Source organism: Rattus rattus, chromosome 1, assembly GCF_011064425.1.
Source record: "Rattus rattus isolate New Zealand chromosome 1, Rrattus_CSIRO_v1, whole genome shotgun sequence".
Lineage (NCBI taxonomy): Eukaryota > Metazoa > Chordata > Mammalia > Rodentia > Muridae > Rattus > Rattus rattus.
This window is the reverse complement of record NC_046154.1, coordinates 171,943,034-171,965,678: the sequence shown is the minus strand read 5'-3', so window position 1 is coordinate 171,965,678 and position 22,645 is coordinate 171,943,034. Positions and strand designations below refer to the sequence as shown.

At 42.9% G+C, this 22,645-nt stretch overlaps 1 protein-coding gene across 1 annotated transcript in view; it reads left to right on the top strand.

The window, feature by feature from the left end:
* Cfap54 (cilia and flagella associated protein 54) overlaps positions 1-22,645 on the top strand; it is a 276,477-nt gene that overhangs the window by 175,566 nt on the left and 78,266 nt on the right. The window contains exons 52-59 of the mRNA XM_032911469.1: positions 6,401-6,503; positions 7,546-7,693; positions 8,427-8,584; positions 8,739-8,915; positions 9,069-9,195; positions 15,388-15,543; positions 17,967-18,072; positions 19,018-19,102. Coding sequence (XP_032767360.1) covers positions 6,401-6,503; positions 7,546-7,693; positions 8,427-8,584; positions 8,739-8,915; positions 9,069-9,195; positions 15,388-15,543; positions 17,967-18,072; positions 19,018-19,102 — 1,060 coding nt within the window. The remainder of the gene's footprint in view (positions 1-6,400; positions 6,504-7,545; positions 7,694-8,426; positions 8,585-8,738; positions 8,916-9,068; positions 9,196-15,387; positions 15,544-17,966; positions 18,073-19,017; positions 19,103-22,645) is intronic.

The window sequence follows — 22,645 nt, the reverse complement described above, 5'->3', positions numbered from 1 at the left end:
AGCTTTAACCTGAAGACTTGGCAGATGTGTGGTAGGCATATGCCAACTCCGTGCCAGCATATCGGAACGCTCCCGTCTTAAACACGTGAATGTAGCCCCTGGCACAAACCCGGCAGCAATGTTGGTGCTGTTGCCTCTTTGGAGCAGAGCCTTTGTTTTGAGAAAGGTTACTGTCAAGATGAATGAGTTTCTCTTTCGTGAACTTGACCCCCACCCCATGAGCTTTGGTTGGGGCACTGCTGAGAGTGTTGGACAACCCCTTTTCCAAATGATGCCTGACATTTCCTGATACTTCTAATAAAATTATGTGTCAAGGAAATTGAAAGGTGCTTTCCCCAGGGTGACTGAGAAAGTGAGCTGCATGGATTTCGTGAGAACAAACTGACCATTTTTGTCATGAATGTTAATAAGAAGTAAATGGGATCAAAGCTTTCCACAGCGTGATTCTCCTCCTGGACTCTCTTTCCGAGCTCCATCCTTTTGACGTTGTTTAAGCAAATGTTCCTTCCTATTTTTCTTTGTACTTAATTCATGGCCTGAAAGGGAAAACATTCAAGCCTTTTGATTTTATGACAAAAATAATGCCTCTTGGGATTTGAGACATTAGAATGAGTCACATTTCTGGACTTCTCTGTCTACCAAAGAACTTGAAATTCTCCATTGTTCAGTTGCTGTTGCTTAAATGCCTGTCCCTGGAGTTTGTGTTTTAGAAACGTAACTCTTGGAGGCATATGCTAACAATGTCTCTGTAGTGGCCTGAGTGAGATAAGTCCCCTATAGGCTCGTGTGTTTGAACACTTAGTCTTGAGTTGGTTGTGCCCTCTGGGGAGTTTATGGAATCTTTTGGCGGTGGAGCCTTGCTGGAGGAAGTGTGTCACTGGAGGAGGGCTTTGGCATTTTAAATCCTTGCCCCACTTCCTGTTTTGTCTCTTTGTACATGTGGAAAAAAATGGAGCAGCCTCTGTTCCTAAGGCCATGCTTGCCCTACCCATTGTCCTGTCTTCCACTTCATGATGGACTGTATCCCTGTGCAAGATCAACCCTGTGAAGGGATTTTATCCCAGCAAGAGGAAAGTCACCAATACAACCTCCTTTGAGAGATAGTGTCAGGAGGGTAGTGTCCTAAAGCTGGCATTGGTGGCTTTGTAAGAAGCAAGCCTGAGCAGATGCAGGCTTACTCCGTCTCGCCACATTATACTCGACTGTGTTATAATGCAGCAGGAGGCCCTTACCAGGTGATGACGTCAGCCTCTCGGCCAACCTCCCTCACCCTTCCTAATACTGGGACCCTTTAGTACAATTCCTCATGTTGTGCCATTTCACTGCTACTTCATAACTGTAATATTGCTTCTGTCATGAATGGTAATATAAACATCTGATAGGCAGGATGTCTGATATTCGACCCCTGGGAAAGGGTTTGACCCGCAGATTGAGAATCACTGCTCTAGAACAATGAGCTAAAGTACACTTCCATTCTCAGTTGCAGGTATGTTGTTATGGCAACAGGAAAAAAAATACCCTAAGCAACTACACAGTAGCAAGAGGGTTATGACACATTGGTATGTCCTACGCTTTACATGGTTTCTTTGTCACCAGTATGCCAAAGCTCATGTCATTTCTCTTTATATCAGGACCCAGGCTTTGGAATCGGTAGAGTCCATGGAGGGGACATCACTGTCTTCTTCCCGGGTGGTACAGTTGTGAAGCACCAGTCTGAGAAGCTTTCCTGTAGCAACAGGGTGCCCCCAAGTGTGTACCCTTGATCCAGGGACGGTAGCGTAAGTGCCGATGAACCGAGGCCCAGTTAGGCTCGTTGCACTCCTCTTCCTTGTTTCCATTCATTTTAAACAAAAAGCAGTAACAGCACCTTAGGAAGTAGTCAACAAATGCTGCGGATGTTTTCACGACCCAGCACACTCTCGGGAGTTTAATATTCAAATAATTGCTAAAATATTGGAAAGCTGCTTAACAATTTAGTAAAAAAAGAAAAAAGGAAAAAGAAAAGAAGAAATCAATTTGGCCTCTACTACTTTTCTTGCCAAATCAATAAACCAACGATGCTGATAGCTAGCATGTGTTTGCTAAAGACATCCCACTGTCGTCGAATGTCAGCCTTGGTGGGTGGGGGTTTTGGTTTGTATTGTTTACTGCCGTCTGTATCCATGGCTCCTAGATTTCTTCCTGGCTCAAAGCAGATACCCAGCATGCATTTCCTAAGAAATGAATCCTAATTTAATCATCAAAATCATTCATGTTGATGTGGTTGGAACTGTTATCATCATTCTCATTTTATAAAGAGATTGATAATTGCATTTCCCAAGATCCCACAGCTAAAGCGTGACACAGGTGGGCCTTGAACTCTTTCCCCCTGTGTACAAATTCCTGAAAATTAGGCTATACAAGATGAATTTAAAAGCTTTCATTAACAACAGAAGGAAACATAATTAAATAGCAGAAGCTCCAAAAACTTATCAAATTAGAATTGAGTTCAAAGAAAAATGTCAACTGATTTAATCTGTAAACTATTTTAGTGTTCGTGTGTGTGAGAAATGCTTGCAACAAGAGCTGAGGAGGTAGCTGTTGCTTCAGTAGAAGGGTGCTGGCCTAGAGGGTGCAGTGCCCTGGGGGAAGACGATATATTCAGTGGCAGAGCATTGGCCTGGAGTAGGCAAGGCCTACATGTGACCACCAAGCACCAGAAAAAAAAAAAAAACAAAAACTTGTGGACATAAACTTCTTATAAATACAATAAATACATCATGCCATTTTTACTTATAGTCACTGGAAGACATGGATTAAAAGCTACTGCTGTTAAAAGGTGCAATTCAATCCCACACACCTTTTTTCAAAAACTGGAGACTGTAACCAGTCCACAAACACTGGGAAAATCTTTATCCCCTTGTACAGGTGAAGTGTAATGCCATCAAATGTCCATCAAATGATTCCATCAGATAGTTCCTCCCCCCACTTCTCTGTGTGTGTGTGTGTGTGTGTGTGTTGCCTGTGTGCATTTATGAACAACACATGCATGTAGTGCCCACCGAGGCCAAAGTGGGGGCACCAGGCCCGTTGGAGTTGGATTTAGCCATTGGGAATACTGGGTACTGGCACCAGGTCCTTTGCAAGAGCAGCAGGTGCTCTACATCCACAGTCTTGTCTCTCGATTTCTTGTTGAAAGGATTCGCAAAGACATGAAAAGTACAATGGTCTCAGCGAAGTACTAAAGATTACGCTTATTAATAATTAGATTTGGGCAAATGTTTTTTCAAAGGGTACCTGTAGATGAAAGTGGACGGTCTGAATTCATCCCTGATACCAAGCAGGGACCAGCAGAGGAAGAACTGGGTATCTTCCCCCAAAATAGCTTAACTCACAGAGAGCTCATCAACCAAACATTGGCCGGGTGAGCCAAGGATGAGTCTGAAGAAATGATGTAGCCAGTGAGAGGCAAATGTTAAAGAACCCGGAGAGTCAGTCTGCTAAAATAGCTAGCAGTTGGCTCGGCAGTGGGTTTGCTCCCAGTACCAATAATACACTGGGCATAACTGAGTGCGAGTGTTGGAAAATCGGATCCATCATAAAGGCAGCAGTTAGTCATGAGCTGGGCTGTTACATAAGATACAGCTACTGAGCAGGTACGGAAGAAAAAGCACAGTTAACATAGAAAATCCTTCACCTTCCACAATTCGCTTCATCACTCCCCTGTGACCAATAGAGAAGTCATATTTTTAAAAATGGATTAATAAAGTCATTTTTAAAATCATTAAAAGTCACTGCTGTTAAAAATCTAAGCCAGAACATGCATCTTTCAAATTAGTAAGGAGGATCAAAAAAATTGTACTATAACAAAGACACAAAACAATATAAAAGAGAAAGAGGAGTCAGCAGTTATCAATTATAGAAGAAACTTGCATATTATCGGGCTGGCAAGATGGTCCAGCCAATAAAGATACTTGCTGTGCAAGCTTGGCAAGTTAAGTGTAATCCCAGAACCCACATAAAGGCAGAAGGAGAGAACTGACTCCCCAAAGCTGTCCTCTAAACTCATGTGTATGCCATGGCACCTGTGTGCCCTCACATAGATCATTGTCGTCATTGTCGTCATCGTCGTCGTCACCATCACCATCATCACTACAAATGTAAAATCACTGAGATTATATGTATCATGTAGTGTTGCTTATTTTCAAGCAACAGAATCCCAACCGGATGCAACTTAAACAAACGAGACAATTTTTTGATTGACGTAGCCGAGCAGGGAGGGACAGGCAGAGGCTGGGCTCAGGGCTCAGTGAGACCAGGCTGGATGTCTCAGGGATGCCTGCCCAATCCAGTCCACCTCTTTCAGTCCATGCACCATGCTTATCTGACTCGCTTTGCTTTGTCCTGTGCTCACACCTAGACCCAGGTGTCTTCGCTAATGAGCCAGGATCGTGGAATGGCATGGAGGCCCTCACAAAGGACCGAGAATGGAGGCAGCAGGGAACGATCACAGTGTCCCACTGAAGTGTGACACTCAAAGCAATAAATACAAGACTAGAGTATAACCCACACAGCAAAAAGAGGGCGGCAACCACTTTTATAAATAAGATGACCATATAAATAAGATTTCTTTAGAGAAAACCTCAGGTGTGTGATACTAACTAACATGCTAGGCAGGATGCAAGAGAAGACCCTTTGGCAGGGCCAAGAGCACCTTTACTGCTGGTGACAAGTGCAGTCAGCAGTGACACTGACAGTAATGAACATAACCCCACAGCAGGACCCAGTGCCACCAAACTGGTTAGAATGAGGAGCTGGAGAGAGGCAAGGAAGGAAGGGGGGAAGGAAGGAGAAAGGAAGGGGGGATGGGGAGGGAGGGAGAGATGGAAGGAAAGACAGGGAAAGAAGGAGGGGGAGGGAAATGGAGAGGGAAGGAGGAATGGATGGAGAGAATGAGAGAGAGAGAGAGAGAGGGAGGGAGACAGACAGACAGACAGACTTTGGAAAGCTTGATATTTCTCGTGTCCATTTCCTACTCCATACATTGAATCAGTAATAACACCCGTCCTGAACTCATAGCACGTGTGTGTGTGGTTCAGTAAGTGACTTAACTCACAAAAATGACTCAATATGGCATCTGACAGGTGGTGAACGCCAGTCATCTGTTTCCTAAGGTGTGAATTATGGGGAGAAGGGGAAACATTCTGGCTCCATGGTTAATGCTAACATAGAGCTTTCCATCCACAAGGCAACATATTTGCCAAACAACAAAAATGCTCTTAAAGTGCAGCCCAGAAATTGAGCCCATATAGCACACATTCAGAGAACCATAGACAAAAGCTGCCTCTCATATGAGCATCCACTAAGGCAGATGAAGACAGCCGTGTACTAGACCGGAAATCTTGGTAACCCCAACCCAAAGAAGGAAGTGTATTGACCAGAGTTCAGGGAAGACTCTGGTAAAAGCCAGACATCTTTTTTTTTTTTTTTTTTTTGGTTCTTTTTTTCGGAGCTGGGGACCGAACTCAGGGCCTTGCGCCATAGGCAAGCGCTCTACCACTGAGCTAAATCCCCCAACCCTGAAAGCCAGACATCTTGAGGAGTTTGTTGTAGCCATTGTGGGTGAGAGGGAGAGTAGGAGATGAGCTAGGAACCTACCTTGGTCCTCCATCTTGGAGGTACCAATGACCTGGGCAGAAGTGAATGGGGTGGAGAGATGAGGGGCTCACGGACAGTGGTCATACATCGTGGGTTAAACTGACAGACTGATGGGTCGAACAGTGTGCATTGAAGAGTCAGAGAGCTCTTCATGACTGGGGACTTGTCATGGAGTAAGGTCGGCTGTAGGAGGCAGAACTGGAAGCTCTGTGTTTGATCTGTTTTAAATGATGGAAACATTAGTTCTTTATTCTTTGATCCACTTCTTTTTTATTGAAAGGGACTTTATTATTATTATCGTCATCACTGTCATCATCATCATTTTTATTAATATTATCATTATTATGCCTTTGTGACTGACCTTGTGGATTTAGAATTCTTTTTTTTCTTTTTTAAAGATTTATTTCTTATATATAAGTACACTGTAGCTGTTTTCAGACACACCAGAAGAGGGCATCAGATCTCATTACAGATGGCTGTGAGCCACCATGTGGTTGCTGGGATTTGAACTCAGAACCTCTGGAAGAGCAGTCAGTGCTCTTAACCACTAAGCCATCTCTCCAGCCCGTGGGTTTAGAATTCTATGCTGTGATTAAATGTCATGATGAGAAGAGGACTGCAGTGCTCCAACACTACTAAAAAAGGGAAAGGAGATACCCTTTGAGGATGGCTGGGGGTGTGGACATTTTCATAGGAAGTAGAGTGGCGAAATAACACACAAATTCTGTCACCGGTAACAGTCAAAACCCTCCCTCGGTTTCAGCACCGCCATTATATATTGCACACTGAAGCTTCTCCAGGATTCGAAAGTTTTTAAAAAGAGACTACCAGAAGAGCCATGCAGCCCCACCTCTCCAGAAACTCCTGTACGTATGATTTTAACATCCCTACAAGACACACCGCAGAGTACATGTTTCCATAGTGAAGGACACAGTAGGCAATTGATCAGCTATGTGGATGACACAAAATGGGAAAGCCCAAGTAAGAGCGAAATCAGGGTCGAAGTGTCTTCGTGGAAATCCCATTTATTCTCTTCATGGAGGAAGGCCCCTTAAGACCTTTTCAAAACTTTTGTGCCCTATCATTTGTGAGCAGTTCAGGGTCGATAGAGCCATCACCAAAAGACACATGCAGACGTGTCACTGTGGGGAGGCTCCATACAGCCCCACCAACAGAAAGATTTCCCAAGATGCGCTCTCCTTCCACTCTTGAGTTCATTTCCTGGACCGGGCAAGCAGGACACTCACAGTCTTCCTCATACAGGCCTTCCCCATACAGGGGCTCTAATGTCTGCCTGACAGCTCATCACAAGCTGTCGCTGGACCTACTAAGGCTGCATAACTTAACATCAAATCGCTTAGGAGTCTGTATAAAAATATCCTGTTACACAGAGCCTTGCTGGGGTCTTACACATTTCCAATAAAATCACCCATCCCATACAGACAAGCCAGGTGTAAGAGTATTTTGCTTGCATCTATGTGAACTGTGTGTGTGCAGTAACCAGCAGGAGGCAGATGGCGCCACTAGATTCCACAGAAATGTAGTTAGAGGGATTGTGAGCTGCCGTACAGGCGCTGGAAACCAAGCCCAGGTCCTTTGCTAGAGCAGTAGGAACTCTTATCCTTTGACCACCTCGTTAGTTCTGCTTTTGAGTAGAAACATACAGAGAAGAGATGGGCCAAAATGTGCCGTAAAATATTAATAGAGGATTTTGGAATAGCAGACAGCCCCACTCGTCTCTTTTATGTACATCTTGCAGTTTACAGAATGTTCAACAATAACTTCTTAATTTAAAATGTGATACCATGAAGAGCTGTTGGGCGCTTTCTCTCAGCTCCTGCTTAGCCTTAGGCTAGAATACTCACACTGTCCAATGGGAAGATAACCTCGTCTTTTAACGTTGTTCAGACCCCAGAAACTAAAGATGACAGCGAGTTTTTAGACCCAGTTTCCCTGAACTGCCGGGAATACTTCAATATTCACCTTTGGCTGAGGTGCCGCTTGATGTTGGTAACTTCATTCGTTGCACAGATTCGTGGTATTGGACTCATGAAAGGTACTTTAACTAATGTGTTTCCGTATGGTCCATTTGACATAAGGGACAGCCAGCGTTTTATAGGAATATGTCAGTGATGATGCTCTCAACTTTTTAGCTTGCTCTCTTTCCAGAATTTAAAGCACAGGTTGTTAAACAAAAACAGTGATTCCTTATAGTCCTCCTATAGGGGGAGGGGGAGGGAAGGGGAAGGGGGAGGGAGGAGGAGGGAGGAGGGAAGAGGGAGGCGGAGGGGAAGGGGAAGGGGGAGGGGGGAGAGTAAAATACATTTGCCTAGGTCTCAGGAAGGCGTCTATGCATGGAGCTCACAAGCCAACAACATAGGGTTCCATTGCTGACCTTCTACTCAGTCTCCCATGGCTCTGCATTTCCCCTTCTTCTCTGGAAAACGGAGAGATACCTTACCTACTACTGGGATCATTGTCAGACAGGAAAGGGACAGACATTACAGTCTTTGATAACAGCTTGGCCTGTGTAAAGAGTAGCTCCTACAGTGCCTGATAGCTGTCTAGTTGTGCACCTACCCATTTCCATGTGTCTGTCCACCTCCCAAGTCAAATCATCTCATGCAGTAACATGACTTTTCTAGCATTTGGACTAAACTATTTTGACCCAAATTATGATACTCCCCAGCCCCAACTCTGTGTTTCATGTACTCTTTGGTCATTGGGGACATTATACACAAGTCCTTTCTTCCTTCCTCATGCATCTCAATCGCGCCTGTCTGCATTAGAGAGTGAGTTGACAGACTGTCTGAGCCTTATCAATGAAGTATGCACAGAGGCGAAGAGCGCCGATGACACAGAGGTTCTGGCTGAGTTACTAATGCAAGCCGTGGTCCTGGGCCTTCAGGAAAAGCACTTTAAGGCAGACATCATAGCAAAGCTTCAGGTACGGGAGACAGGGGAGTGTTCAGACCCATGTTTAAGGGAAATCCCAGTTGAATCGAAAGGAGGGGATTCTCAATCCCAATGCGAGTGTGCCTGGTACCATGGCCAGAGCTCATCAATGAACTGGGAAACACAGAGTCCTTTTCTCTCAATAGGAAATTATCAATTTGCTGGAAGGGAGCGAATTCCTTTCACCCAGATCTTGGTTAACCCTAGCTAAAAGCCTCATTTTGATGGATGACTTAACGAAAGCTGAGAAATTCAAGAAAGCATCTTCAAAAGAGAACAAATTAATTTTCTTGAATCAAGCTCACAGAATTCTTATTGCTCAGGTAGGAATGTTTCTGATAGCCACAGACTTGGAAATGTACTTTTCTGCAATTTTTCCTTCCTCCCCCCTCCCTCCCTTCCTCCCTCGCTCCCTCCTCCTTCCTCCCTCCTTCTTTCCCTCCCTCCCCATACTGACTACAGTATGTCTTCCCCAGATGCTAACTTTTGGAGAGACCATTGAATTCCCCCTCTCAGATGCTGACTACGCGAGTCCACTACAGCCATTGAAGAATATCTACCTTCCTCACATCATGTTACTGGCCAAAATAAAATTGAGGATTGGTAAGAACACTTAAACATCTACCTTCCTAGAGTAACTGGTAGGAATTTTTAATTGATTTTTCAAGTAAGCTATCATAACGTAAAGGGTCAGTATGATAGGAGCCCAGGCTCTGCATGCTCAAATAGGTTTTGGTTATTTACCACATGCTGGGCATTGTGGTTTGTGGGTGACCTTCTTCTCCTGAGCTTAATTACAGCAGTCATAATAGGTGAAGCTATCTGCTTTGGATGTTTGCATTTTATCCAGTTGTTCAATCATTTGTAACAAGATTATTTTCACAGTTTACTTTATTGAGAAAACCTAGAAACACAAGGTATGAGTTCATTACTCAACAATACACCAGTTTTTTTTCCTCTAAATTACAACTGGGTTTTTTATTTCACATTTATGTCAAATTGAGAAAGGTTTCAGAGAGAGGAATATGGAACAGCATTATGTCTGCTGCTTATCACTGATGCACCCGTCTCTCTAAAAACAATGCCCATGGAAGGAACATTGTCTTAATGTGTTGACAATAGTGGCATGCCTTTCCCCAATGCTCTAATATCTTGTTTGTAACATTTTAAGCAATAAATCCATGCCATATAAATGTGGGGAATACCAGACTCTGTATTTTTATGGAACAAGGTGTCTTGAAGGCATCATTTCCATGTTCTACCATGATGCATGTTAAGAATGGATTTTCAGCTAAGAACACTTTGAATGCCAGGTGCCATGGTTGTTTTAGGCAGTGTAAAACAGGGGCATAGATGTACTGCTCTCTGCAGGCTAGGCCCTTTGGGAAGCCTTTCTCATCAGCCTGGGTACTAATCTGGCAGTCCTGTGCCTTACTTCTATGTCAGGGGAACAGTCTCACTCCTCATAGCCCAGTCTCTTGGCCTTGCTCTGGCTCTCAGGTGCCTGTCTGCTTCCCAAGGTCCTGGCCTCAGAGATTCCTCCCTTCCCTCATATATTCTCCACCCTCTGACTATTGAGATCACCTTTTCCTTTTGACTTTCAGTATGTTAATATGTTTAAAATCTTTACTTGTAAAAAAAGAAATAGACATACAAAGGAAAACAATAACCTATCCTTAAGCACCTTGTACCCTCCTGATACTCTAATGCTGTGTTCTGCCTCTCTTCACCAGCAGTGTCTGGTGGGCACTGCTAACTCACAGGCTCAGAGAGGAGATGGCAGAGTCTACAGCCAATGTTTCCCTTTGGGGCATCGGTATGCCCCTGCTCACTGCTCCAGACCAGAAGGGGAAAGCAGGGTCTGGGACCTAGGACAAATGCCATGGTTCCCTCTCTCCTCTCTGGTTACCTGGGTGACGCTGGTGTACCACCTGGTGAGGAAGTCAGGAATGGGGGTCCATGGTCCATGTTTCCTCTCAGGGCATCTGAGCATGAGGCAAGGAAGCATAAGCAGAGTCTGGGGCAAGCAGTATCCAGTCTGACTGGAGCAAGTACTGAGTACTGGAGGGGTAGGAGAGAGAGCAGGCCTGGAGTCTTAACCTCACAGCTTATTTAGTTGAAGGCCTTCCCTGTGGTGATCGTTAGTGAAGCAGCTCTCTGAGATGATCCTTGCTTATTCATATTGCTTAACCAGGGGTGGATGTAGATGCATACACTTTATTCAGGGTAAACCGGGGGGTGTATACTTTTACAGGAAAGGGCGTGAGAATATGCAGAAGGGAAGATCATTGGCTGAAGGCTAAGGCTATCTAGATATCGCATTAGCATGGAGAAGAAGACCTCTAGGTGCGGTGCCAGGTGACCGAGTGCCCCTGGGTCCTCTCAGCTGGTGTTCTCAGAGCGGGCATTGGAAACTGGGAGGAGGCAGCCGCACTCCTACCATCTCAGATCACTGAGATTCTTGGGGTTTAAGCACACCCCACTTCCTCAGTTCTTATGTTCATCCGGTAGTTACGGTCCCACATGCCTTACATGATACCTTACATCTGGGCTCTTAAAAGATGGATTTCATCCCCTTGGTTCTTCCCCAACTCCTTCAACTCCTTGTTTTACTTTATTCTCCATTCAGATGACACAGATCACTGTTGATTGACCAAGGCTCAGTTACAACCCCAAAGCGTTCTTTTCCAATCTTGCCTGCCCAGGCCGCTCAGTATCCCCCAGTATCCACATCCCCTGCATCTTCTTGGCGCTCGGCTCCCTCAACTTGTAGATTCCTAGGCACTGTGCCCTCCTTACTATTTCCTCTGGTTTCCTAATTACCATGATGTCTTCTATTTCAGTGGATCATTCCTTACACCAATATTGTGGCGTAAAAGGCTTCCTATGATATGGTCCAGGTCCAGGGCATCATGGGGTTCTTTTTTTTCCCTTTAAACTATTTCTTCTTTCTCTTAGAGATGTGGTATTTATAACTCATAGCATCTGAGAATAGACATCCTACCACTGGGCCAGTACTTGTGCCTTCTCCTTGCTTGTCTTCTCATGGGTCTCTGTTTCCCAGCTCTGTTCTGCTCTGTGGTTGTTGGTTGAACCTTCCCCCATGCCCCACTCCCTCCCCAGCGGTCCACACAATGCTCTCTGAAGCCTTGTTTCCCACTAATACCTTTTCTTCACCATGGCAGGCGACGGATGTTCTGTCACAGCCCAGCATAAACATCTTTTCTTATGGCTGTGATCTTTTCTCTGGAGTGTGGTGGGTCCTATTCCATTATTCTCATACTCAAACGTTTCCAATGAAAACTGTAGCATTAGTCTAATTTTTATTTTCTTTTCCAAAAGACCTGTCCTTCCTTCTTTCCTGTTAGATCTCTTCTTTCAGCTCTGTAGTTCAGGAAACTAACACATGTCTGGGTTCTTATCCCCTCTTTACCTATGTAGAAAACAGTTGAGCCCTTGGCGTCTGCAGGAAAGTTTCTTCCTATCTAAGGAAGATTTCTTCTTAGCTATTCCTCACCCACTTCCTCCATTCTCCCTTGGGTGCTAGATACCTTCGTGAAAATCTTGAGTGTCATTTAGCTTCTTTGTAGTTCTCTCATTTCAGAACCAAGGCCATTGTAGCCCACTTGCCCTACGTTACCCTAGACCAGGCAGTTTGTAAATAGTAGAAATCTATTACCCTTATTTCTGGAGAGTCGAAGTCCAAAGCCAAGATTTAACATTCTGCGAGGGTGCGTCCTCATCACAGCCGGCTCCTTCAGTTGGTCCTTCTGTGACAGAAGCAGCAAACTGGCTCTGCCGAGCTGTTCTACAGCACACCCAGCCCGTTCGAGGGGCTCAGCTTTCATAATCACAGGCAAAGCTTGACCTCTCCATATACATACCATTACTGTTGGGGAGGGGATTTTAACGTACAAATGGGAGAGAACGTAAACATCCAAGGAATAGTCATGGCATTCCCCTCGTAGAAGATTAAATGAGAAAAATGTCCAGCTCACTGCTGGGACCACAGTATGCACTCTAAGTGTTGATAATATTTGTTCTCACACTTTATCATCTTTTGGTGGTAGTTCTATTTTTATAATTTATGATATAAGCTTAATCTAATTGATCTTAATAATAATTAACAATTTTGGCATTGACCACCCTCTCAAAATTAGCTAACAATTTGCTTTTCTATGTAGACTCATGTATATATGTGTATATGTGTATATGTGTATATATGTACATGTGTACATGTATGTATTCATGTAGTCTCATATATATGTGTGTATATACATGTTTGTATTCATGTAGTCTCATATATATGTGTGTATATATATGTATCTATTCATGTACACATGTATATTATATGCTCGTCTATTACCCTATCCTCAACATAAATACATACATATATGCATTCATGCTATTTCACTCATGCTCTCTCTTCTGGAAGCCATCTTTGATGGTCCTCTTTATGGCTGCTGGCTCTTTTTTTCATGGCCTATTCTTGTCTCCTTATTGTTCTTCAGGTCTAACTTTCACAATCTTCTCATGATGGTCAGAAGAACAGGCTCTGCCTGTGTGGCTTGGTTCCACATCTATTTTTAAAAGTCTCAATTCCCCAGAGAGGCTCCAGGGGAAGCAACAAAGGCCAGCTGGCATTTTTGAGTTCAGGACTTCAGAGGACTCAGTCCATTGTCTGATCCCTCTTAGGAAATTCGGGAGGCAGCCAGCCACAGTTACCGTTCTCTAGAACTCACAGAGAATTCCACAGAGAGCATTTCGGTTCTCCTTAGGGTACCATCTCTGATCTTTGACATTAGCTTCCTGACTGTTTGTTAGAGTCCTGTTTGTTCAGAGAGCAGAAACCTGGTGGTGGCTCTCTCTGTTGTCATCTGTCATCTTCTAAAACCTTCTTTCCTCCTTTACCGGTATTTGTTCAGCCAAGAGAATCAGCAGTAGGATTGGATTGGCACAGGGAGTCCAGTAAGCATATGCTTGGGGTACCATCTCCCGAGAATCGCCCCCTTATCTCTTCTCCTTTGATCCATTCTGCATACTCGCCACTGACACACGGATTTCACTCCATAGATCATTGTATCTTGTAAGCCTCCTTGAGGATGGGTTAAAGCAACTGGCTGGCTTCTCCGTGCAGCTCAGTTGATGACCACACTCAAGCCATTTACCCCCTACATATTTAGTCCCACAATCTGCTTCTTATTTGAGTTCTGCATGAGCTCAGAGCACAGATTGTATAAAATCCAATCTACTCTCGGCTTTCCTGACGTCCCAGTCTTGAGGATCTGTCACCGTCACTGACAACACTGCTGCTTCTTTGGAGATGCATTTGAAGCTGAACGGCTTGCTTCCTGCTGTATTATATTAAATACAGCCTTTAAAAACAAAACCACAAGCTCCTTTCTGTCAAAACAATGTCAGTTTCACAACAGTTTTTTTTTTCTTTGAGAGTTGGTGTTTACTGGGAAAGGGAACATTTCAATATTATGCAGCACAAAGGCGTCTGCAACTAGCTTTCTCGACAGTTTCTCCTTACAGCATAGATTACATCACGGGAATTTTGCTACTTGCTCTTTTTGATCCTGTGTGTGTGTGTGTGTGTGTGTGTGTGCGCGCACACACACACACATACACATCAAACAGAGGTAAACAAGGTTGTCACCCACTGACCTAGACAACCATGCTGTCTAGCAAGCTAGCAAGCTTCTGGGGCCTTTCAAGATCGGGATAGGACAGATCCATATGCTGCTCCCACAATGTCCTACGTTTTGTTTTGTTTTTTTTTTCTCTTGTGACCGTCATTTTAACTACAGTCTTGCTGTTTATTTTCTCGGTTAATCAGCAGTTCCATGACCTCACACTTAGGATACTGTGTTGTAGTTTTAGGGGTGGGCCATGAGGCCAGGATACTTTAGCTTCTAATCATGGTCATGTGACCTTGGGCAAGTTACTTACAACTTTGGGGTATCACCTTGTCTTCTGTCAAATGTTGTCCACTCAGTGTTGTAAATCACAAGGGCAATCCATGTGGACTTCATGACATGCTACTTGGCATGCAGGGAAACATTTAACAAGCCTTAGCTCTCATTTTTTCTTATTTAAATTTAGTACTCAAACATGTAAAGAATTTTTTTATGTCAGTATTTGATGTTATATAGAACAGTGTTTTAGACATGGCTCATGCCTTTAATCCCAGCACTTGGGAGGCAAAGGCAGGCTGATCTCTGAGTTCAAGGCCAGCCTGGTCTACAGAGTGAGTTCAAGGGCAGCACACACAGAGGAACCCTGTCTTAAAAAAACAAAAGAAAAAATATTTCTTCTGATTAATAATTCTTCCATGGAGTCATTAAATATGAGAGCTACTAAGGAAAATGGCATGTAGCCCTTGTCTATAATGAGCTTTGTGATGACGACAGGATATTGCATAATAAGCAACCATAATAAGCATTGCCTATCAATATATGCACATTTATTAATAGTGAACAATATACAACTTCCAGATGTTCTCTGCTAACAGCATCATCCTAAGAGCATGGGGGTTGCTTTATAAGCATCACGAAAAGCTGAGAACTGGAGCGACTTGGGGGACGATCGTTGATTTTAAAAATTACATAGCAGATTGGAGATTTATCAGAGATCAAATTGCTGTTGCAGTTCACTGACTCATTGGCTGTTGTGTCTCTTTAAGAGATTCATGATTATTAGGAACTGTGAGGAGAAGTCCATTGACTTAGTGGCTTGCTCCAGTCACTGAAGACTTTATGGTTTTGCCTCCACCCATCCGCTCTACTTTAGGACACACCTTGGCCAAGCAGGTGTATTCCAGCAGCAAGAAGAAGGACATCGGTAAGTGGCTGCCTGTTCTTCACGTCTTTGACATGGCTTTGAAGGTCTGTAAGGCAACCGCAGCAGAGGAAAATGAAGTGGAGGCTGAAATTCTGTTTCAGAAAGGTAAGCTGTACCTGGTATGAGAGCTGGGTTAAAGCCTGTGGAAGTATGCGGTTATTAATAATCAACTTCTCAGCCGTGAAAACCACAGACCTTACAAAGAACTTGGCAACTGCAAGACACTTCAATGTTCCCTGTCGATATCAGGTTCTGATCAAAGGCTTAAAGCTCGTTAAGTTTTAGCTACATTTACTGTTAATGGATGTCCTCATATAAAGTTTAGTGTTCGGTTAAAAAAAAACACCGTCAACATCAGCTACTTCACCATGGAGTATGTGGCTAGAGAGATGACTCAGCAGTTTTCAGGATGCAATGTTCTTACAGGGGACCTGAGCCTAGTTCCCAGCATCTATGATAGGAGGAGTTACCACTTGTGACTCCAGCTCCGTGGTTTCCAACAAGTTTTTCTGGTCTCAGTGGGTAACTCCACAGATACTCACATATACACCCCCCCACATACATAAATATATACATAATTTAAAAATTAAAATTTAGAACTGGAGAGATGACTCAGCAGTTAAGATCACTGACTCCCCCATAGGACCCAGGTTTGATTCCCAGCATGAACATGGCTGTAACTTAAATTCCAGGGGCTCTAATGACTTCGTTTGGCCTCCTCAGGTACCAGGCATACATATGATATACAGACACACATGCAGACAAAACCATCTGTACACATTAAAAGAAAATATTAAAACATTAAAAATAAATCTTTTGAAATATGTACTTATTAAATAATAACAAAACAAGTTATTAATTACAATAAAGAATGATTTGTTATGAAATGATAACAATACATTTAGTGTTTTCCATTATTTAAGTACCTAGTTAGAGAGTCTGGTTACATTCTATAAGTAAGAGATAACATTAAATTAAAATTTAATAACTGTAGAACAGGTGCCTTTAGAACTTACAGACAGTGCGTTCATATGATTTTACCATGGCCACTGTAGCTACAAGAAAACCACAGGGTAACAGTTGCCGTTACTTACAGAAGTAGACGCGTCATGTGAGAGTTAACATCTTATATGCCAGCAGCAATTAAATGAGAATGTCCAAATGGGACCCCTGTTCTCCTCACCCCCAGTCCCTTTCCTGCTGCACAAAAATGGTGGCTCTTACTCATGATGATGTAGATTTTCCTTTTCTGGTATTTCTGCTACAGGGGAGCTGTCTCAGTTCCTGTATGTGAAGGATGGTGCCCACCATGATTGTTGACGTGAGGGGTGGGCACTGACATAATCTCTAAGTATTTGCAATTAATGATCTCTAAGTACTTGCAATTATTTGCTGGCTTTTTAAAGAACTTGTTTTTCAATAGGTTTATTTTATTTATGTATTTGTAAATGCATATATATATATATATATATATATATATATATATATATATATATATTTATGTTGTTTTGAGATAGGGTTCCTCTGGGTAGCCCTGGCTGTCCTGAAACTTGCTCTGTAGGCCAGGCTGATTTTGGACTCAGGGCACCATTACCCAGCTTTCATTAAGTTTATTCTTAAAACTTAAAAATAATACTGGAAAAATGACTCAAACATTAAAGACTAGGCTCATCCTCCACGCCCCCCCCAATAAAACACCTTTGCTCTTAATTGACAAAAACTGTTTATTTTAGGTACAGTGTAATGCTTGCTTATTTGTATACAGAAGTGATTAAATCTAGCTAATTAAACTTATCCTAAACATTTTATTTTGTTGCATGAAAGTTTAAGAATCGAATTCCTTGGTCCTTTTGAAGTATATAATACACTCTAATTATAATCACGGGGCTATACAGTGAGTAGACTGCAGAACTCATCTCACTTGACTGAAGTGTTACCAGTACCTCCCTGTTTCCCACATACCAGCCACCCTCTATCTACTACAAGGACAAAGCTTTCTCGGATTCACAAATTAACATAAGAATCATCATGCAGTGTTCACCTTGTGTGCCTGGCTTCTTTTGTTTAGCGTAGTGCCCCAGGTTCATGTGTGCAAATGGCAACATTTCTTTCTTTTGATGCTGGATAATATTATTCATATACACGTATATCACATTTTTTAAAAAATCCATTTAGCCTCAAAGAGCGTTCAGGCTTGCTCCGTCTCTTTGTAGTGATGCAATGAATGTAAGGAGACAGCTGAGCTCTTTTCGGTATTTGTGAAATAGACAAGGGCAAGATGTTAGAGGAGAGGAATCCCAAAGTAAGAAAAGTGGGCAGTAAGGCCGGTGATGTTGGGAAGCTGAAGGTGCCCTTATTGAAAGCATTGCAGACCTTCAGGGGGAAGGAAACTCTCTTTCATCCGGAGCTTATCTTTCATCAGGGAGTGACCCAGACCTGCAGAGGACAAGAGTCCAGCTTCCAGAGTCTGCAGCATGATAGACAAAATATGGGAAATCACCTTTACAGCTATCTTTTCCTTCTTGCAGGCAGAATAGAACGTCAAATGCTGATGGAAGAGAAATCTCCAATTGCACACGTAGAGAGCTTTTTCGAAGCTATTCAAATAAGCCTGAGAAATGACCAGAACCCAGGGTAATGACATTTCATTCTTGTCAAACTGCTCCCGTGTGGTCTGAGTCTGGGTGGTAGTGCCCAGAAAATTCAAGAAAGGAATGAATGGGAGCGCTTGTTATGACATGGCTTGTGCTCTTGGATTCATCCAGACAGCGGGTCCATTGACTGGCTTCTCAAACTTACCGCTCTTGGCTCTGACCGAAGGCCTCCTTTATAGGATGGGATGCCTGCCATTTTATCATAGTGGCATTCTAGGCTGCAAACTGGCTCTCACCTAGACCTGGGTCTCCTGTCAATATCAAGGCTATAGGGACTTCCTCTGGACTACTGGCTTACAAGAAGAAGATCCTTACTCGGGTATGAGAGAGTTTAGAAGGATTTATTTACATAGTCTCTGTAGCCATCCAGAAGTCTACTTAATTCTGTACAGAAATTACCTCAATATTGAGGGGAAGTCACTGCTGATAGACCAGCACTGACACGAGAGGCCTCAACTGATACCTTTGATAGTTCATCTATAGACCTGAGGCTTTACTTGATACTTTTGATAGTTTGTATATAGATCTGACTATTATTACTGCCTTCTGTGGAGTTCTCTGTCTCTTTCCATTTTAACTAGTATAGAAGAGTAGACAGAGGCCTGGCTTTTCAAAGATGGTGTTGTTCCTTTTGACTTCTTTAGGGACTCTTTGCTGGAATATTCTAGAAAGGTCTTTGCTAAGCTTCATAGTTAGTCATAGCTTGGGCTGTTGTTACCAGAAGACCAGAAGAACGCTGAGCACCCTCCTAGAGCTTCTCCTTGCAGAGAAAGGTTCTACTAACTGTGGCCTAAAGGTATATAGGTTAGGAGGGTACTGGTTGGCCTATACCTACCATTCACTCTCCCAGACACTGTTGGCGAAGCAGGCAAAGAGTTTGCACAAGAGAATGTCGAGGCAGAGGCTAACATCATATTGTTTTTAGGTTGTTAAGGGACTCCTACCTAGAAGTCGCCCTGGTGTATTTCTATCTGAAGAAGCCAAGGAAGAAGACTTCAGCGACAGTCAAGGTAACAGCTGCATTGATAGGAATTCGAAGCTTCCTGCCTTTGATCATTTTCAGTAACTCTGAAAGAATAAGGCCTTTCCCTATGTGACTTGAAGACATTAATTCATCACTTCATAGCCACACTTGCAATCAAATGCCTCTTTGGAGACACTAGGCAGAACTCCGGAAATTGATTTCATTTAGGTGTTTCTGTTTGTTACAGTGATGCACACAGAATGCTGGCTCTACTCAATACTCAAATACTCAAAGGCAGTGAGTGATTGGGGATGCTCAGGAGAATATAGAAAGTGGACAAATGGTATTCTGAAACCAATATGACCTGACACGGTCAATTATCCCTCACAGATGTGTCAAGCACCTATGCTGACCAAGCCACTCTTCTAGAAGGTGATAAGTCAGCGCCAAGATAAGTGTAGTCCATCTTCTCATAGAACTGATGGAGGGAGACAGACCTTATGGCAGAAGACATGGAAAGTCAGAAGGGAACAACGAGGAAGAGGGGAAGAGAAGGGGCCTTCTGTAGGGGAATTTCTGATGAGAAAATTATTTCGGTTGCCGGAATGTATGGCATTTTATATGTGTGTGTGTGTGTGTGTGTGTGTGTGTGTGTGTGTGTATTTATATATTTGTATTTACATTTTTGTAGGGTCTGTCTGTGTGTAGCCCTGGATGCCTTAAGAGTCTCAATGTAGACCAGGCTGGCCTTAAACTCAGACTTCTTGCCTCAGCCTCCCAAATGCAAAAGCATGAATCACTGCAACTGGCTCAAGTCTCTAATTTCTGAGGTGTCCTAAACATGATTTAAAACTTCTAGGCAAATATATTTAGTTAATCGAATTGCATAGATGATAGCTGCCTTAGGTGGGTACCGCCATTTAAAAAATCAAAATGACTATAAACTAGGAAAGGTTGCTCTGGTGGTATGAGAAAAAAATGTTTATTGCCAGTTAGAGAAAAACAAGTGTTTGGTTTTCATGGAGAGCAGCACTGAAAAGTAGTCGAACATATGACTAACATTGCTTTCTGGGCCTGTTAAAGAGATACGCTTGCAATTATGAGTGTCAAGTGGGATTTGAAGGGGAAAAGTAGTATAATCCCATAAAATCTGTATATCTTGACATAACATAAATATTTTAGCAAGTTATAAAACTACTAGAGGCACAGAAAATAGCCCAAAACAAATAAAAGCACTCGCTCAGGAATATTCAGGCTGTTGAAATCCATTTGAAATCTGTCTTAATAGAAACAACACACAAAAACCTTAAAAGCTAGCAGGAGTGGAGCAAGATGGATCCGTTGGTAACAGGCACTTACCACACTGAGCCTCATTCCCAGGATGCACATGGCAGAGAGAAAGAGCCAACAGGAGCATGTTGTCCTGTGACCTCCGCATGTGCACTGTGGCATATAAGTGCCCCGGAATAAGTAAATAAGATATGAAATAAAATAAACAGTAGAATTCTTTGCTTTCAATATTGTACAAGTGACATAGTCTTAGGTTTGCATCTCAGCCTGACAGACCAGAGTGACTTCAGAAGCCTCCCTTCCCCACCTCTGACATGGACGTGGCTATCTATGCCTTTGAGTGTGGCCAGAAACAAAGTACTGAGCAAGATGTACTAAGTACTGTTAACTTTACCTCGCTTCAACATGACCTCCATATTCTCTCTACATACTATATACTATATACTTAAGTATTGTATATATACCAGATTGCCTGGTAATTATTAGTTAAATCACAGTAACTTTTTTTGAGCATCTGTTCATTCACTAAACATTTGTGAAGGGCTTGATGCACACCAGCCGCGTCCTTCACTTTCCCCAGGGAGCCAGAGTCTAGCAAGGGAAAGACACAACAGAATGATACCTTGATAAGGCTCACAAACACAATATGCCAAGGCGGAGACAGGGAACAAACGGACTCCCTTTCCTGGGAATATAGTAGAAGACTTCAAAGATGAACAGGGTTAGACGAGGAATGGAATTTCCCAAGCCGTTAAGCAAGGAAAAGAGTTCAAAGAGAAAGATCAGTTGTGGTGGCTTTCTTTACTTTTGTCCTGTATTCTAGACTTCTTATCGGATGTACAATTCACACACATTTTTCCCCAGTTGGAGGCTTGTGGTGTTTAGAGACAAGGGAGTTTTTAATGTTTATGAGGTTTCAGGGATGAGCTTTTTCTTTTTTATGGATTGTGTTTTGAGCGGCATACCTGAAGATCCCGAACCCACTGGTCTCTGAGTCTATCTTTGTGTGTGTTTCATCCTCTGTTACTGTAGCTTGTGGTAAGGTTTTGGGTCTCTGAGCGCATTGCCCTCTCGCTCCACGGCTCGCCTTCAGAATTCTTTTGGTACTTGGAGACTTTCCCATCTTCACACACACTCTCCAGACTACTACCCAATTTGTGCAAAGAAAAAAACGAATGAGAATTGTTTTGAGGAATTCTGTTGACACTGTAGTACAATCTGGTAGCAGTTTGTCATAACAATATTAAGACCTCAGGGACACAGATTATCTCTATAGAAATGTAATTGATCCACATGTATCATTAAATTATACATCCCGTGCCCCCATGGAGCATGTTCATTGGTTTTAATAGAGCGTGTGTGTATGTGTGTGTGTGTGTGTGTGTGAATCTAAGGATTTCTGTATATGGGATCACATCTTTTTATAAGTAAATATGTTTTTATGGCTTCATTACCAATCATTCTAGGTTTTCTCCTTCTCTTTTCTGGTCCCATGGCTGTGAAATGTTGACATCTTCCTATCTAAAATAGAAAGCCCATCACGTTCTTTCCCTAGTAAGAATTTTAAAATTCTCTTTTGAGCCCAAGTCCAACCTTTTTTTCTTTAAGATTTATTTATTATATATGAGTACACTGTAGCTGTCTTTCAGACACACCAGAAGAGGGCATCAGATCTCATTACAGATGGTTGTGAGCCACCAGGTAGTTGCTGGGATTTGAACTCAGGGCCTCTGGAAGAGCAGTCAGTGCTCTTAACCACTGAGCCATCTCTCCAGGCCAAGTCCAGCCTTCTTCATAATGTTTTCCTCTTAATTACAAGTGGGTGCGTTTCCCAGTGTCTGTATCAGTAACTGTATCCAGCTTTCTTTGGATTCCTCCATTCCCTGGCAGTCTTGCTTCCAGACCTGCAGTAGTTAAGTTGCTCAGGATTATTAAGGTGGTAGCAGTTGTTGCTTCTCTAGAGCCCACAGGGTTCCCTCTGGGGCCTTATCTTGGGCAGAGTCATACAGTTCAACTGCTCATGGAGAAGTCTGACCTGATATCCTTTTCTCCAAGCTTTTCCCCATGTAGAGTGGCCAGCCACATCAGACCATTTTACCCCATGGCTCCTCCTTCCTTGCACCTCATTTCTTCCCACGTGCCTTCTAGACAGAAGGAAATCATTGACCTGCTTCAGTGAACTATATGTTCACTTCTTCCATTTCCTTGAAAAACAAAGAAATCATCAACACATGAATTTCAAAAAAATTAAAACATAGGGGTCTAATTACTTAATTCTTCTTCTTTTTTCAAGAGAAAG